Source organism: Saccoglossus kowalevskii, chromosome 22 (assembly GCF_978046115.1).
Source record: "Saccoglossus kowalevskii chromosome 22, keSacKowa6.1, whole genome shotgun sequence".
NCBI classification, from domain to species: Eukaryota; Metazoa; Hemichordata; class Enteropneusta; family Harrimaniidae; genus Saccoglossus; species Saccoglossus kowalevskii.
In genome coordinates, this window is record NC_140662.1 from 26,557,447 (window position 1) to 26,576,617 (window position 19,171).

At 39.0% G+C, this 19,171-nt stretch overlaps 1 protein-coding gene across 9 annotated transcripts in view; it reads left to right on the forward strand.

Moving 5' to 3' along the window:
- LOC100368443 (homeobox protein Mohawk-like) overlaps positions 1–19,171 on the forward strand; it is a 99,631-nt gene that overhangs the window by 66,298 nt on the left and 14,162 nt on the right. For all 9 annotated transcript variants that reach the window (XM_085495578.1, XM_085495582.1, XM_085495581.1 and 6 more), the window contains 2 exons: positions 4,570–4,783; positions 18,764–18,923. In XM_085495578.1, coding sequence (XP_085351704.1) covers positions 4,620–4,783; positions 18,764–18,923 — 324 coding nt within the window. In that variant the 5' untranslated portion in view covers positions 4,570–4,619. The remainder of the gene's footprint in view (positions 1–4,569; positions 4,784–18,763; positions 18,924–19,171) is intronic.

Below are 19,171 nucleotides of genomic sequence, written 5' to 3' on the forward strand. Positions count from 1 at the left end.
AATGGTCACAACTGCAGTGTGATTCCATATTAATCCGAATGTCCATGCACCGCGCGCCCTCTGGTGCTACTGCGATTATGTGACGTCAGCTTGACGTACGTGGCCGCAATGACTGTTGTTCAAATCGACAACTGTGTTTAATCGCTCGTCATCTAGGTTATATTAAAATGTGTCAATGTGTCACTTCAGAAAACAAAACGACATTGACGCTTTAAACGGCCTCCGTGACCAATTAACGTCATATAAGCGCATCGTCTATAGAGGGCGCCACTTGGGAAAACAAATGTATTCATTGAATCAAAGTATGGTTTGAGCATATTAGAAAAAATAATAATATTTGTATCATATGAAACGCAATTAATAAAACAAGCGTGACATTTTTTTTACACTATCACATGGATGCCTTAGCCTTGAAAAGGCAATCATTGGTGACTTTACCGTTTTGGGTGCGTAATCATTGTGTTACTGATACCACAAGTCACGAAATACTTTCCGCTGTTAAATTTCACGAGATCACACATTAAAATATCAATTGCCATATGTTAAATGATATCTAATAATGACCCAACTGAATGGGTGTTATCACACAGTTCTCACGTGCACCGCCCTACGTTTCGTACCACAACTTGGTAGATGACATGGTTCCTCCAGCCACGTGTGAGCGCTTAGAGAATCATCCAGATTGTAATATATGTCATTAATAACGAGGTCGTGTCATTTTCGTGTATAATTGCTGAGTACTGTATTTGTGTAACCATATAGTACGGGTTCTTATTCATCGTAAAATTCTTGTTTTGGTGGCGCGCAAATCTCGGACTACACAAATGCGCATGCGCTTTGTTGTTGGACACATGCGCTCTCGGTGGGAACTTTAGCAACCCTAAAAGTTTATTGGCTCTTTTATTCCAAACACCACGCAGAATTGTTTTTTTTTTCAGAACCCTGTTAAAGTAATGGTCATGTACTACTAGAGCTCGTTAATGTGACTCGTATTTCGACGCATATATGAACCGCACTGGGGGAGGGTCAAAAAATAGTCAAACGTGTCACGTGCGAAGGAATCCGAGAAGCCAGTGTACTTCAGAAATAAGCCGTGCGGACCAGCGAAAACAACTGCCTTTTCTTGTTTGCAAAATTAGGTCAACGTCAAACATCAAGTAGTCGTTATTCAAATACACAATGATAGCTTGTTATAAATAGTATTGTATTGCGCATGCGTGGCGGTTCGACCGCATTTAGTGATCAATAATCGTAATCTTTTCCATCTTCTGTACAGGCTCTTCCTGAAACATTCAAACACTCAAATGATAGTTTTAATTACCGTGGGAAAAAAAGACTTTACACGCGAGCGACAATAGGTCCGCATCACGCGATTGTGGGATCGAACATAATAACGTGACACCCACGCAAGAAGACTGCAATGGATCCCACTGATATAGCGCTATGAAATAGACCACTCTACTAGTACATTTATAATCCTTGAACAATTACAATAATACCCCTTAATACATAGAAATTTCATTTTTGAGCCGCAATTAGGTTTGTGGTTTATTTTTCACTGATTTTTCATGAATTCCAGGCAAAGCACTGATTCAAAATTTTCACTGGATATGTATAATTTCCCCCAACAAATCGATGTCCGAAATATATATAATACAATGTGAAACCGCAACATAATTGATTGGACAGATCATGGAAGGTACAAACGTTAGTACCTTTCATGGACAGATGAACTATGACCCCTGCGGATACATTAGTCGCGAGTCGATTTTCTTCGACACTTAACCCATTCATATCTAGGAAGATAACAATGTAACCACGTCACTCCAAAAAAAATATGTGAACACAGAGACACAATGTCTAATAATGAATACAAAAATTCAAATGTTTGTTATCATGTTTTGTCACGTCACTAAAACATTGCTGCCACAGAATTCGGAAACAATAAATCTATTTTACAGGTATTGTGTACGTCGCATGGGACGCACATCGAACACGTCTGTCGTGGCGATTTAAGTTCAGTGGCTGGACCACTCGCCGGTTATCATATCAAAGTATGTTTCTTAAATTGATATGGTGTGTGTGCATATTTTAATAGATTCGCGTACCCTGGCTTGATGCAAACAAACAATACCGGGTTTTCTGAGCATAGCGTCTACTGTGTCGTACTCAGACACCGCATATCAGAGTACGAATAGGTCGATGAACGAGTTTGACCGAAGTGAACTCATTTACTTACTGTTTACTGTAACCACACCTCAACTTCATCTCGCAATTTTTACTAGCTAGGATCTTTTTCAATAACTCTTCATCACCAATTTGATAAAAAAAACGGCAAATTTTGTGTTAATACCAGGATACTGATCGACAAAATCGTTATTCTATTCAAAGACGTCGCTGTGACAGTTGTTGGATCGATGTACGAGAATAAGTGGGGTGACCAGAAAGGTATATTTCCGGGCTGTCTGAAGTTATTTTCAATACTGTTTCCAGATTTGTGTGTGAATATTGCCAGATGACAGTGTTTCAAATGATAAGCATTTTACTTCCAGTAAATTTTTATATAGATGCCAGGTACTTTCCAATTCAAAGTCAATTTAATTACTGCCTCTAGAGGGCGCACATTCACTTATATAAGTTAGAAAACTGTACTGACAATTGACACCCCAAAAATAGAATCTTGGTTCAAGGCTGTGCGTCTAATTGTGCATCAGCTAATGGCTTGAGTATTTCACATTCGTGTCAACGTTGAAAAGCAACATGAGTTTGCTGACCGCGTTACAAGAGCAGTCAAGGTCACGATCACCGTGTCCGCAGCCCGAATCATCACGTATCCTAACCGTTTGGCAGCACGACAAATGCCCCTCAGTCGATAAAACATGGCACGCGAGTCCTTCCAACCTGTCATTATGACTTATCACGAGAGACAAGAGACATGGGAAACAGCCAGAATCATTCAGAGAGCGGTGGAACTGCTTACACGGGTTAATAAATGTTGAAATCTTACAGGCCGGAGTTTGATAGTGGAGCATAGAGTGCTTTTCAAATTGCCGACACATGCTTTACATTTTTACGATCTGTGCTTTACTCTCACTCCTTGTTTTAAGGTCATTGGGTTTTAACGTGCTGAAAAGCGAGTTACTGGATTGCGTAGAACATCGTAAAACACCGTATACCGTTACACGGACATTATTGGAAATTGGTTTCCTGCTAATATTGTATTTATATATGTATCACGACAATTTGTGTTCGCATATTCTCCGGCTTTTGCTTTTGACAATATCCCCCCCCCCAAAAAACCTTTAGTTTATCGCCCAATGATAAACCCTGACGTACGACAGAGATACGCTTCCAGCAAGAGGTGCCCCCCCCCCTCACCGTCAAACACACACAGGCGCCGCGGCAGACACACTTAACTGTAAGGTACTCACAACTATTACATATATAAAAGACAGTTTCATTGCCAATAGTCTAGGAAAGTTTATCAACATAATTTTACGATGTAATACCTTATAGTTGTTAGTGTTATCCGTTTTAACAAGTTATATTTTTTATATCTGTATTTCGTGTTTTTGTGTACGATTATTGACCTTGGTTAATGTATTTTCAATTCATTAATTTGAGTCAAATAAAATATACTATACTACTATACTATACTATATTTTGTATTTTACTATTACTTGTTCCTGAGAAGTGATATGCGCATGTAAACCGACTGACTTGTGTGTACTCGTAAATATTTGCTGAAATGTCACGTGATAAACACGATTTATACATGGCAGGTGCAAACACGCATAATACAACTAAAGGTTGTTAAAACAAATTAAATAAACAAAAGAAACGATATTAACAATATAACTACCCAGTATTTCACTTATTATTAGTTTATTTATACTACGTTCAATTTGCATGATAATCAACTATCAAGTCGAACACATTTTTTCCAATAAAAACGACCTATACTTATGCCTATTGCATCACTCGTGGCGACAATGGCGTCATTCCATTACTATGGCAACGCCACCAGTTCGGAAACGTACACCCTCGTACAAGGCGAACTCATTCTGCTACCATTCATGACACCGCGGTTTACGCATGCGTCTCACTCGGCCAATGGTTCAACACGTTGTTTACGTTTATTCTTATTTGCGGTAATAGTTTTCGCTAGGAGGCCGGATTACCTCGGTGGGAGCTTAGCAAGTTAGCCGCCTTTTGTACGAGCGCAACCACACATATACACATAAGGAGATTTTACTGTGGAGTTCGTGGACCAGCGTTTATGCATTCAGATATGTTCGTTCACCCGTGCCATCCATGTCATTTTAGGCAAATATCTCTCTTCTCTATTATTTTGTTTTGCAAACGCAGCTTTCCTGAAATTCCAACCCGGTATATTGAGCAGTGTTTGTTCAGCGTGTGTTCAGTGTTTGCTCTCGCATCGCGTACCCGCCACAGTGCTACTGTTTGTCCGAGAACTTCATGTTTTTTGTTTGCAACTCGTACACGGCACAGTTATAGCTTTCAGTCACCGTGTATTTATCGTATCCACACGTTTTTCTCTCGTTGCAGCCGTATACGAATGAAGTAACAACGGTGTTTTTTACAAGAACGCGTAAAACATGATGATGCTGGGAGACAGCGACTATGATGACCTGGCAAGTTACAACGACAGTAGTGGCAGCGACTCGGAGGTGGGTACCGGCGATGAGCGGTCAGCCAACACCACGGATGCCCAAACCGAGTCTGGCCGTCCAGTGAGGAATTTACGAAACAGATCGTCAAGGTAGGTTTACCTGTATTTCTGACTCCACAGCTGTTTGTGATTTGGCAGTCCTTGACGCGTACGTGTCATTCAATTGACAGATCCGACCCACTTAACTTATATACCGTGTTATGTGGCTAGCTCTCATATATGACCAACCTTGATCGTATCGAACTTAATAAATCAGTCATTCAGTTGGTGCTGTTTCATGATGTGACCCGGTTCTTTTTAATGTGACCAGTTTAATGGGACCAATTAATTAGTGGTATCAATTAAAATAGTTAGATAGGGATTATTTTTACAGTATGTACGAGCTTTTATAGAAGATACGCATTTTAAAATCCCACTATCACAAGCAAGATATAGTTCGAAACAATGTAATTGTGTGAAAACATGGAACACATCGACAATCCTCGACGAGGTCACGTTCTGCTAAAATATGGCTGCCTTTATCATAGACACACTGGCAAAAGATTGCAGTTGCCGAGAATAATCAATGGTTATCTGCTACGAAGTTGTTGTATAGATAAACACATTCAATGTATGTACGTTTCAACCACTCGTAATTACTGTGTACAACGTACATCGACGCCAGCGTAAAACCCAACACGGCCCATACGTGTTACTCGAAGACCTCGTATCTGAGTAGTATCTTTCTCACCTTGCGGCGTAGAACGTGTTTGTGTGTAACAGTGTATGTCAGAATTACTAGTATTGCGGTATCATACTAGGCATTGTACGCCCACCAACAGACGAGACTTCCCTTTTTTATTGAAGTAGCCATGTGAGCTTTCTATAATGGACTACAAATGCAACCCCGGGAAGGTGAAAGCAGTGAGCACTTTAGATTCTAACCCCAATTTCATTTTGCTTGACTTGTATGTTTGCGGCGAGAATCCGCTAGCTTTGCTGAAAAGGTTACATTAACTCAGTAAATCCAATGAAATGGATGACGACCGAGCGGTTATGGTATGGAATCGGAATTTTTAGTGGCGTGTAGTCGCGATAGGTTCACAGAGGATTTGATAAGATATGGAAATCTTTCTGAAGTTTGAATACGGTAAAAATAAATGACCTCGGTTGGGGTGATTACTTGTTTGACGGTGTGAGTCAATTCTCTACTGCATTGTGTTAATACGATGTTACAATTTGCATAGCGATTGTTTGGGTATGTAGGAGACCGAGGCCCTTAGCCTTAGGGGGCTGTACGCGGTTACCAGTAAGATCCCTGTGTGATGGGCACTCACAATACAAACAATTTCGTTTGTTTCCTTTATTTTTTATCAAGCCGAGATAGAATATGTGACAGTTCGCGGGTCTTTAATTGAAGACTGCTGCAGTGCTTCTATCGACGGTCCCGTGGTTTGCACAGTCGACCACTTCAAGTCGTGTCATTATTAGCTTGTTTTGCACGCATATGTCAGTCCCCCGAGCCGGACTGCATAGGACAAATAAAATAAATTCGTTGTTAGGCACCGACACTGCTTGTTCAGATGAAATATTGCACGCCACGTCAGATCCTCTGTTTTATTGTCATCATTCTTATTAGATTGCCTGGGATATCGTTGAGAATCAACGATCTCCCGAACTTTAAGGGCACGCCCACCTGGAGTTTGACCTTTGTTTTATTCGCGAACTGAACTCAACGGCGGCGGTGAACGGTTGGCTACCCGGCAAGGCGAGGAAACAAGCGGTAATTGACGAGGCCATCGCAAGTTCATTACATCAATTCGATTTGGCAGTTGATGTACACCGTATGCCAGGGCGAATTGAAACATAACGGTTGCATATTAACGTAACAAAAGATTTATTAATATAACTCCTAAGTTGCTAAGATTGTTTTCGAAATAACGAACGGAGTGAAGACATATACGGGTGTATATCAATCATATTTGTTTCATACTGTCGCAAACATTTGGAGATGCGTTGTGAGATGTACAAACCAGACAGAACATGAGGGCGAGAGTCCGATATATAATAATAATAATTTTATTACACTACTATGTCATCAGAGTTTGCAGTATGCTAAATAAAATACAAATCATAAAAAGATACAGTAGCTAAACTATAAGATAAAATTAAAGCTAAAAGATGTTAAAAGCTTAATAGAAAAAACAAATTTATGATAGTTACAGGATTCTCCCAATGTAGAGGTGATAGCTATCATATACTAGTACCTGATTTCTGTTTTGCCTTATTTAGAAACTTTGCCAGGGGTATGAAGAATGTCATTATTTTAATGAAATTGTCTGTTTTTTTTGTTTATTTTTAATTCCTATTTCTTGAAACAGCTTCCCTCTTTCCTTATCGAGAAATTGACAATCTAGGATAAAAAAAAAGTGTCTAGTAATATAGTGTCTAGGTGTGGTCACAATACGCACACGTGGATTCGCTGGACACATCAAAACATGACAGGTTTGTGTCATAGTAAAAACAAGCGTGTAATACAAAAAAACAGTTGCCAGACGTCTTGTTTGATCGACAGGATTGACCGCAACGGCACGGTCCCTGCGTGTAGATTCCTACTCGCTATTTTAATTACTCTCTGTCAGATTACATCATATGTAAGTCTTATCCACATGTTTTGATAGTGAGACAAGCAACTATCAATCGGAATAAGAAGACGTCGTCGTGACGATTGAGGAGACTCAGATGTGGTTACCAAAGCGAGTCATGTCACACACACACACAACGCGTCGTCGTAAGGTATTCAGGGTGTAAAATGCTTCTCGTGGGGTGGAGGGGGGATTGGATGATTGCCAAACACAAACGATTACGAGCGGAAGACAACACGTTTTACGATAAAAGCGTTCTCATAATAAAATCGCCTGGCATAATGTCTTAACCATTGTTAATTAGCTAATAGTCCCAACAATGGAAATCTTCAATCGCGTGTTACACAACAATAAAAAAGTGGTCAAATATTATTCACAAATTTATTTCATAGCTTTATTTCATGCTACACCTATTTTTGAAACTACAATTTAAAAATACAACAACAACAACAACAAGTACCCTGTTACCCACAGTATATATTTGTTCATTTTGTGCATCAATGCACATACATTCAATAATTCTAAACTGAACAAAATGGTCACCATATGTTGAATTAACAGCAAGCAAACATAGTCAGGTTATTTGTTAAATACTTCCCTAGTTTTGCTCATAGAGAAATTTGATTAAATTCTGAGTACTAGTATTGTCATTGTTGAGTGGGATCAGAGTCACAATTGTTATATTTAATCGGTGTCGATTTTTATCTTGCGTGTCACGTGTTACTGTAATATGACCTCGAACGTGACATATATGTTATTTCAGTTCCTCATCGCTTTTGACAAACATCGAAAATGCCTCAATAGTCAATTAACTACCTTTTTCTTGTCTTTTTTTCAAAGAACAATTCTTGTTCAATAATGTTTTCATTCAAGATCGGGGTTTCGTTGTTCGGCAATTGTAGCGCAGCGTGCATATTTGTTTTACATTGATAGTGGACAGTCTGAATGGTTGACAATACGGTGAAAACACAGTCAGGGGTGGGCGTATGAATGAACCTGATCATAATACTCTTTAAGTTCTCGCTGCAGGAAAACAACGAACACCTAAACCATTGACTAAGCTCAACGACATGCACGTTTCCGAACCCAGCTTGCCAAATCGCACTCGTGTGAGCAGAAATCCCTCTTTGTCACACTGAGCCAGGTCGGTAAATGACATACTAAGACAATTCCGTGTAATCTAGTACCAAAATCAAATTGCCTTTTAAACGAGTTGTGTACGAGTTTTGACAGGCCCATCACATTATAACCGTGTTCATTCCTTGTTTCACTCATAAAGAAATACGCGTGTGTATTGTACGGGTCATTTCAGTGACACATTGCAGTCAATCGCATGGTGTCTTCTTGAAATTATCATCCTGCATCTATTGTATGTGACATATTATTAATCGGAAAAGATGGATGAATTTCTCACTAATTCACACACTTGCTTTTTCGATAACTGTTACACCGTGAATAGACTCGTTCGTATTAGTGAGTATGTACGCTGAGGCTGTTAGACGGCTTCGCCTTTAAAGGAGGCGGTTTATTCGTATCAGATACTGACTATCGGGTATGCTTGTAAATACACACTGTTAAATACTATACCGTCTTTCAGGCGACCGCCGTTATCTTTACCATCTTGTAGGCACTATCTTGTTGAACAAGCGCCCGTGAATCAAGCCTATATCTTTAATTTAATAAAATAATAAAATAATAAAATACATGACATTTGACAAGGTGTTTTTATTACGTTTTATCTCCCACTGGCATTATTTTGTCACGAATTTCCCAGTATTTAAAAGTCCATGCAATATTGATAGCATCGAAGAAACAAATATCATTATTGTCGACAGCTGTGGGTTTCTGATAATCGATATCATGTTGCATGGAAATGGATATTTCTTCAAGGTTTTTTTTTCAAGTTCCCCTTCGTCGCATACACAAAGTAAGCATCCTGGCATTTTTTGCAGAACTCGCGTAGTATATACGATATGCTAAAAATACATTTGATTCAAGTATACCAGACTGAAATGCATTTTCGTTCTTTAATGAGATTTGGCGTTTCCAACGGACAGCGCCAATTTGTCTGGAAATAATATTGGCGCCAAAAATCGTGATGATGTAAATTTCCGCTCAACACTCGTATACGAATTACTAATCTGTTCAGTGTTTTTCGCCGAGCTTTACCCAATCATGGTACATCTAAGTGCCATGTGTTCGGCAATTAGAACGCGGCAAAATACTTACACGGAAGCAGGCATCCTGGAGAGAGTGAACAAGGTGACAGATCTCTGTATTGAGTGAAGTCTCACCTCATGCGTGACAACAGGGCAACCTTAAACGGGTTTACATTTCCACGCCCCTTTCATGTAGCAAGTACAATACGTGAATTTCTTGAATTCGGGATTATCTACCCTAAATGAAGGAAATTACGAGCATGGTTCTGTATATGATTCACAAAACATGATACAGCCTGGTATCGCTCACAATATACTCTACATTCAAGTTCCAGTCTTAACGAACACTCTAACTGCCGTAATCTCGATATGTATGTCCTCTGTGAACGTTATTTGTTTGAAATACTGCAGGAGCAATCGGCTAGGCAACCATCTTTCATGTGCCGATAGTTAAACCTATGCAGCGTAGCGGTCATCCGGGGGCGGGCGGGGGTGTACACATTGCCTATTATTTAGTTTTCAGGTGAAATAGGGCTTCCTCTTCCCGCCTGAGACAGGTATAACATTCGGTCATATGTATTTAACCGTTTTACGTATAGATTTTTCTCAACATACTTTCTTCAGACACCAGTTGAACACCTGAAATATGAAGTTCTATTATTTTATACAATGTTGTATAGCACGCTATTGTAGTTTTGCGTCGGTGTGTGCAGTGTATGGACTTGAGCATTATGCGATGCGACACAAACATTTATTTATTTGATAGAATCCAGGGTATACACACTTATTGGTATAAATATGTTTATACATTTTGTAGCTACCAAAGTATATATATATATGGTCATATTTTGAGAGTTTGATGTCATCCCCTACACATTTATAAATCCAGTGGCCCCTTTTCAGGAGGGACGGACCGTGAATGAGAGTCTAAAAATATGCTTGCCTATTCAGTTTGTAGAATGATTCGCAGACACGGATTCGTTCGGAGCCACTCACAGAATGTGCGCGTAAGTTTTAGTTTTATGAAAGGTAAATTTTGCTAACGATATGGACACCATACATGTTGATCGGAATTAGCAGCAGTCAACCTTTGATCCCGACTATTTGGACGAGCGTTTCACGAAATGATATTAACATTCCGTTTGTAAAAACATGTCCGTATCTGTACGGCCAGACATTGTTTAATGGACATGTCTAAGTAGGATAACCAACAACACTTTAATTGCATGTACTAACTGCACAGGTGAAATGAGGTCATATAAAATGTGTGATTTTGTTTTATAATTTCAGTCAATTCAACTACTTGTGTATAACTAGTATTATGTACAGAGGGATTCGATTGTACACGTAGTAGTCATGTGAAACACCCGGCACATAATTTATCGAGTTGCATTTGTGTTGTATAACTTCCACTTTATGAGATGGTTTTTCATTTTTACGACTTTAGTGTGTTTTGTATGTTGTTAAACATGTAGGTAATTTATTCTCACATCGTATAAAGACAGTTCTACATCGGCGCGTGCATTAATCACCGCACCAATTAGAACACAGCCACAGACTTACCACAGCGCCATGTTTACCCAAAATGCACCACATCATATCACGCCTCCTCAGTCATGAATGTATGTATATGTTGAATGCGTTCCTCTTTATTAGCTCCGCTGTCGACTTTGTCGAGCGGAGCTTATCATATGAGTGATTGTCCGTCGGCGTCCGTCGTCGTCGTCGTCCGTGTCAATGTTTTACTTTTTCGACTTCTTCTTGAAAACTACAAGCCTGAATGCTTTGATACTTGGTGTATATGTACCTTGGGTAGACCTCTCTTAGGTTTGTTCATTTCATGTTGATATCTTCAATTCTCTAATTTTGGTGAATATTTTTGTCATTTTTGGTAGAAAGTGATATTTTCGACTTCTTGTTAAAAACCGCAAGTGCAATTGCTTTGATATTACATATATAGGTACTACATGTGGACCTCTCTCAGATTTGTTAATTTTGTAATGATATCTTTAATTCTCTAATTTTGGTGAATATTTTTGTCATTTTTGGTAAAAAGTGATATTTTCGACTTCTTGTTAAAAATCGCAAGTCCAATTGCTTTGATACTACATATATAGGTACTACATGTGGACCTCTCTCAGATTTGTTCATTTCTTGATGATATCTTCAATTCTCTAATTTTGGTGAATATTTTTGTAATTTTTGGTAAAAAGTGATATTTTCGACTTCTTGTTAAAAACCAAAAGTTCATTTGCTTTGATATTACATATATAGATACTACATGTAGACCTTTCTCAGATTTGTTCATTTCCTGATGATATCTTCAATTCTCTAATTTTGGTGAATATTTTTGTCATTTTTGGTAGAAAGTGATATTTTCGACTTCTTGTTAAAAACTGCAAGTCCGATTGCTTTGATACTATACATATTGTTCATTTTCTAATGATGTCTTCTGTTCTTTAATTGAAATGTGCATTGCTAACAGCGGAGCTATCTCAGCCGACAGGCTGCTTGTTGTAAATATCTCAAACCTGTGAAATTTCGAACGATTTACAAATGGTTTGGAACGTGGTACATAGCAACAACATTATACATGCCCATACCTCCTAATCGCAATACTGGTAATAAGGGAGCAAATGTTACTAAGAATGACATCCCATTTGAAAATCGCTGCGTGTATAAAACGTCAAATATATATATCCAGCCTGGAAAGGTTATCGTAAACAGGCGGAGCCAAGTAGAGAAAACACATTGATGTCGTTTTCACGGATGGCAACCAGACGACTGTGACTTCTCGGTGTCATCATATGCACGCTGTGTCGTGCACGCAGTGTGCTAGCGTTTTCACGCAGGCGCAGTCGATACTAGTATTAGTACTAGGGAACTAGGGCGCGTTCAACACGTAAAACCATAAATGGATAAATCCGCAATTACGTGTCACAACTCTCTTACGATACATGTGAATCACGAGTATCGGGGAAGGGGGTCAAAAATAAAACAGTCAGAATTCGATAACGTGTGGAGACCCTTTCTTGTTGCCATGATACCGATCACCCATAACCCAACTATCGGTAGATATGCATGTACAGCGTGCAGACCACCTGCCAGTACCGCGCAAACTCCCCCGTAAGGTGAGCGAAGTTAATTGGTTTATTTTGGGACTTACAAGGTCGGGTTCTCGATGGCGGGCGAATGTTTGCTGACATTATCAAGAGCAGTGTTGACTTTCCGATATGGAGTATTTAAACAATGATCAATCAAACTGTATTTGCCAATCAATCACTGAGGTTGTAACAAACACATAAATCAGAAGGTCGGGAACCAATTTGTTAAAACGCCTGGGATTGGCTGCGGAGCAGGCACGCGCTCAGTCGATTAGACTGTCTATATCGGGACAACTCAAACGCCTCAAAGTGTTTTATATGTTAAAAGTTAAATTGTTACCATTTCAGCAAACTTGAATCAGGCACCAAATTTGACAATCTGATTAAAATCTGATGTAGTGTACGGGCTTTAATTATTTTGGCTATAAACTATTTAAATTTTTTATTACTTTTGTTATTAATGCCTTTTTATTTTATTTTATTATTATACTTTGATTTTGTGATTTTTTTTAATTCCGCCCTACCTACATCTGATCCGACGCCTATGTAAGTCCCGTTCAAATCTCGCGTAAATAACAGCCAATCACAGCCCCCCTTTTATACAGGCTGTCGGTTGCTTACTTTTCAGTACAGCGATACTCTACGGGCAATCTTTCTGTACATTATATTTTGCCCACTTAAATAAAGCATTAATAGAAAATTACTAGTATATTTTTATTTACAAAAGAAATTCCACAGCATTTTACAATGTTTGTCATTACATTGAATATTTTTTTCACTTCCAACAAATGTGTACACTTATAGATACATCTTCGCCAGTTGCTGCAGTTTATGCAGCTCTCTTGGTCGTGGTATACGTTGCGGGGCGACCAGAGAGCTGCAGTTCCCTTCCCTAAAGAAATGCACAGATTTTTAAATATGCCAGTTATGTATCATTAAAATTGTGATTGTAATAAAATTACCTCGACTTGCAGGAAAAAATAGACAAATATGTTCTCACAAATATATCTGTTACTGATTACAGCAAGCTTTAAGCAAATTTGCCCGTGTAAATGAGACTATTTTACGTTAAAACTGTGCCGAAGTGAAACCTCCGATTGAACGCCGCCATTTTGAAGCCGGCCTCTATCACGTGACTTGGCTCTTTTAGTGACGAGTGTAATCACGTGACTACAGCAGACGGCCATCGGCGCCTGTCTGGGACAGCGCTTCATGTGACGAAACATCGGCAGACGGCTTTTTATAATTTTAATTTCATTTCACCATTAAGTGACTCATCTTTTTTTGAAAAAATCAAATAAAGTACATGTATTATTAAAAATATTTTTTTCTAGCAGTTTTATTTATATATTGTGAAAAATCTAAAAATAATCTTGTAACTTGCCAAAGAGTGTTACAAGTGACAGGAGCAGACAGCAGACAGCATGGAATTCACAAAGGACAAAATTGTTGAGTCTTTTGACCAGAATCTGAAAGATATTTTTAAATTTGACCTAAAAGCTCAACAAGTAGAAGGTACTATTTGTATTTTAAATAATATACACACATTGGCCATATTACCAACAGGGTATGGCAAAAGTATGATGTATATTTTACCACCAATGCTCCTCAATATTATGCGGAAAGAGACAACAAGCCAACGGGGTAATGGGTTTCAGCTTTAGAACATTCACTAATGCATTGTCAACAGTTTCCGAGGTTTTAAGTCTAGATGCAATGGATTGCCTGCGATACCCTTTAACTTTCTTCTGGAACTCATCTCCACATTGAATGCAAGAACCTGCCATTCTCAATTTTCAGTTAAAATGTCAACTGCGCATGTTTCGTCATTGTCATGTGATCAGGTCACATGACAGAGGTCATCTTGAAATCCGTCGTTCAATCGATTAAATTACGTTCGGTCTAATTATACACAGAAATATATACTTTTCAAGAAGAAATAGTCCTTCATTTTCGGTCAGTAGATACCTAAGATGTTTGTGTTTGCAAGGATAACTTTTATTCGTTTTAAATTTCATTGAAATCGTTCGATAACATCAAAAATAGCGTGCGCCCCGGGATCCCGGGGCGGCGAACTGTGCGGTTCTCAATGGACGCGATCTGCAGCTCTATGGCCGCAACGTAATATCAAAATAGCTTAAGCGGCCAATAAGAGCTGCTAAACTGCAGCAACTTCGCCAGCCAAGGTTCGTTCATTCAGTCATCGCTTCAATTTTACATCAAAAACTGAGCATAATTATCTAGAATGGAAGCAAAAAATAAGTAAATCGTAATGATTAGAACACTGTAAACAGCCATAGTAAACAATGCAAACTGATTTTAAATTGTATAACGGTCACCGGCCCACGGCATCGACGCAGAAAATTGGAGCAAAACAATATTTCCTGATCAATTGCGATGTGTTCCAAATAAAAAATATTTTATTCAAGTCCAAATCAGCTCAATTACTTTAATAAAGAGTTATTGTATAATGCACAAAATGTTGATACATTTTGATGAATATTTACAGCTACAGCTTCAATACCGTAGACGATTTTGGCCCGATCGTCAATAAAACATCATCCGTCTCCAGTCCAGACTGGAAAAAGACACCGGTGATCGGTCGAACCGGTGGAAACAAAATCGTCATTCCCAGAATAACTACGCAAAATAACGATCTAAACTCGAACCATTCGAGCCACAATATTAATATAAAAATGACTTACGTTGCATTTGACAATGATAAACCTACCGAAAAGCCGTGTTATTCTCGGTCGCTAACGTCGGTATAATCCGCCATTTTATTTGAGTGTGTTTGCCACCTGACTCTGCCCGGTGACGTCATCATGTGCGCTATAGAAGGAGGTCTGTGATTCGTTGACTAAAATCGTCGATAGTGGGTCTCGTTGAAATCTTGTTACATAGGCATCGGGTCAGATGTATGTAGGGCGGAATTAAAAAAAACAACAAAAAAACTCAAAATCAAAGTAAAAATTAATAAAATAAAAAGACATTAATAACAAAAGTAATAAAAAATAAAATTAAAATAAGTTTATAGCCAAAATAATTAAAGCCCGTACACTACACCATATTTTAATCAGATTGCAAATTTGATAACAAATTAAAGAATTGAAATCAATCATTCTAGCTATTTTATTGCCTCTGTGGCTCCATTGGTCAGTTGAACACTCCACATCTTTATTGAAACACTCAATTGTCTCGTCAATCAAATCACATCTAAGTAATTTAAACTAGACAGAATTAGAATTGGCTGCAATCACGATTTGCTGAAGTGCCCAGTTTATTGATTGACCTGCACAACCATCGCAGTATGCAAAATAAATATTTAAAGGAATCTATATTTGCAATTGCCGGTCTGTGACTACACCACGCCACACCACGTCACGCCACGCTCACAGCAGCACGCGCCACACGACGCTCACAGCAGCACGCGCCACACGACGCTCACAGTAGCACGCGCCACCGCAGACACAGCAGCACGCGACACGCGACGCTCACAGCAACACGCGCCACGCCACGGACACATCAGCACGCGTCACGACACGACACGACACATCAGCACGCGCCACGCCACGCCACGCTCACAGCAGCACGCGCCACGCTGACGCTCACAGTAGCACGCGCCACCGCAGACACAGCAGCACGCGCCACGCGACGCTCACAGCAGCACGCGCCACGCCACGGACACATCAGCACGCGCCACGACGCGACACAGCACGCGCCACGCCAAACATCTGCACACGAGAGAGTCAGGTTTATGTTCTTCGTCTACTGCTGAGGATACCAGAACATAATTGATGTATTTTGGGAAAAGTTATAAATAATGTGATTATTACTTTTTGAAGTTTTGGATGGGTCTATTACCGGAGTTATAAACATGCTTTGGTCGATCACATTCAAACTTAACATACATATACTGACCACGTATGATTACTTACATATGCAAATTTTCATTGCCATTTCTGACTGACAGTCATTTTCGTCCCCAAAATTCTGATACTTAAACGTGTCCGGTTCGACTAGCGGCAATTACTTTTTTCATTCCTTTCATTGCATATCGTCACTACAATACTTTCAAGTAATACTGTAGGTTGTGTTATTTTCTAATTTGTTGAATTGACAAATGGCAGTTTATAAACATGCCCAGAACCGTTTCTCGGGGATCAACAAGTTAATTTCATTCAAACTTTGTGTCATGATTATGCATATTAAGTTACAGGTGCACATCGTATTATTTTGAGATTTGAGCAAAATAGCCGACTGGCAGTCTTTTTGCTTTTGTTCATATTCATGCTTATTCCTCAGTTATATATCTCCTGATTCAGTTGAATGAGTTTGTAATAATGTGGGTTGTGTTATTTTGTGATTCGACCAAGTTTGTCCGTTTGACGGTCATTTTGTGTAAAATCCTAACATAGACGTCTGTAAGGATCTATTTCTCATAGATGAACAGGGCTTTGTATCAGGATCATAGATATTGGGTAAATCACGTCATTTTAACAACTGTTTTTCTCTGAGATGGCTTGCATGATTTTGTTCAAACTAAATGATTCTACAACCGGATTTTGGTTGCACATTACATTTTTAGTGATAATAAAACCAAATATGCTCAGTCCATTGCAGTACATTGCCACCATCGAATGGTCGCTCCACATCACTACATAGCCAACTTTACACTCCTACATCGCTGCTAGTGATGAAAGTTGGCATTAACTACAGACCGGGGCATTTTCAATTCTTGGTAGTATTTGAACTGCACCTCAAAATACTCTTAAACGTTTCGGCTTTTGTCAGTTTAGTACACATTTAGTACAAAGCTGGGTTAGTAAAACAACACAGCAACTAAGCTGGGGTCTTTTTTGCTATAATCCGTTGATTTATCAGGTATATTGTTGTTAAAAGGGAGTACTGAGCGAGGTCAATTTTCCGCATTCTTGTAAATTCTTATTAAATCGAGACACCTAGCAGCTTATTGAATACAACACTGTATGGAACACGTTGACCTTATATGACGTAACGCACCAGGCACTTTTGTGTCAGTTTCTTGGGATTTGTTTAATAATGTCCGCAGGAACATTATTCGAATAAGGTTTTCTTGGTAAAACGTTTAAAGTGACCATCACATAAGAGGAGTAATGCGTCTATTACTATCAAGTCTGTTCCATTCAGAGCGTGTTTGCTACTTATCCAAATAAAGTCCACATTTGACGTATTTGACCGATTATAGTCTTTCACGATCTCCAAAAGCTGGCATGCCTACTTTAAAACTCAAAAGCCACTTGAAAAATTTCCCCCGAGTGGTACAAGGCCGTATTCTATACTTTTCCCTTGATGCTCTAAGTGGCGAGTGGATTATAGTTTCTTTAAAAAGTAAATTTTTTGGGCTCCTCGAGATTCGAAAAAATAATAATAAAAATAGCAGAGTTGGGATAACATTGTGAAAGTCACCCACCTCAACCGAACGCGGCGATTGTGTTTGTTCATTGGACCTCCTTCTACTTAACGTGTAACGGTCGACATCTCGCACCCAAATACATTTATTCTTCAGAATCCCGTACGAACCTTGTTTGCCTAGGTGTGACGGCGTCTTATACCTCTTCATCAGTCAGCACTTCGCTTCATTTGGTCTGTCGCAGAGGTTTGGATACCCCTTTTCAAATGTCTAATGGCAAACGTCCCTTTATCAGCCAACATCACCGGGGTTGCTATTATATATCGAGCGACTTCAATGGAGCATCGTCAAATCTCACGTTGGTATTCAGTATGCTCGATATTGATTGGGTGGTACGGCTGATTGCACGTCGCTTGGGCTACCACAATCAAAGATAAGAGACGCTATGTCCTAGAACAACAATCTTGTCAATATTGTCCAGTCCGTTTTATTCTTATAACTTTCTACCGTTAGGAATTTTTTTTTTAAAAATAAGTCGATGTCGACAGAGTTCACTTAGTAAAATAATACATGTATAAAGTATGGTAGAACTATAGGAGTGGTATCCCGTGATGCAATGGAGTGTTGTCAAAGGATGTAATTGGCGGTATCCCACATAATGATGACACTTTGAAGGTACCTGCAGAATTTCACGATTTTTGTGAAAAGACTGTGCAATCTGTCTTCTTCTTTAAAAGAACGTCTTATTTGTTATTCACTTTTCTTGATGCATTTCTTCTTTTGCTCTTTAGGCGACCACATATGGAGGAAAGAGTTCGACATAAGAGACAAACACTTCAGGATATGGCCAAACCTCTCAAAGCATGGTTGTACAAACACAAAGACAATCCATACCCGACTAAAACCGAGAAAATATTACTCGCCCTGGGATCCCACATGACGTTAGTTCAGGTAAGTTTTATGGATATAAATCAACAAAAGACACATTGATCGTAGCCTGATTATATGTATGTTGTCATGGTTACCTTTATTTCCCAAATTCACTTTTGATTCGCTTTTAATTATGATAAACACGAATATAACCTCTTCTTTTATTTCCTATGGTTACAATTTCGTGCATGGATAAACCTGGCTAGTAGCAATTTCCAATTCCAATCTAGTAGTTATATTCCGAACTTTCGTCGAAATACGTTCAGTTG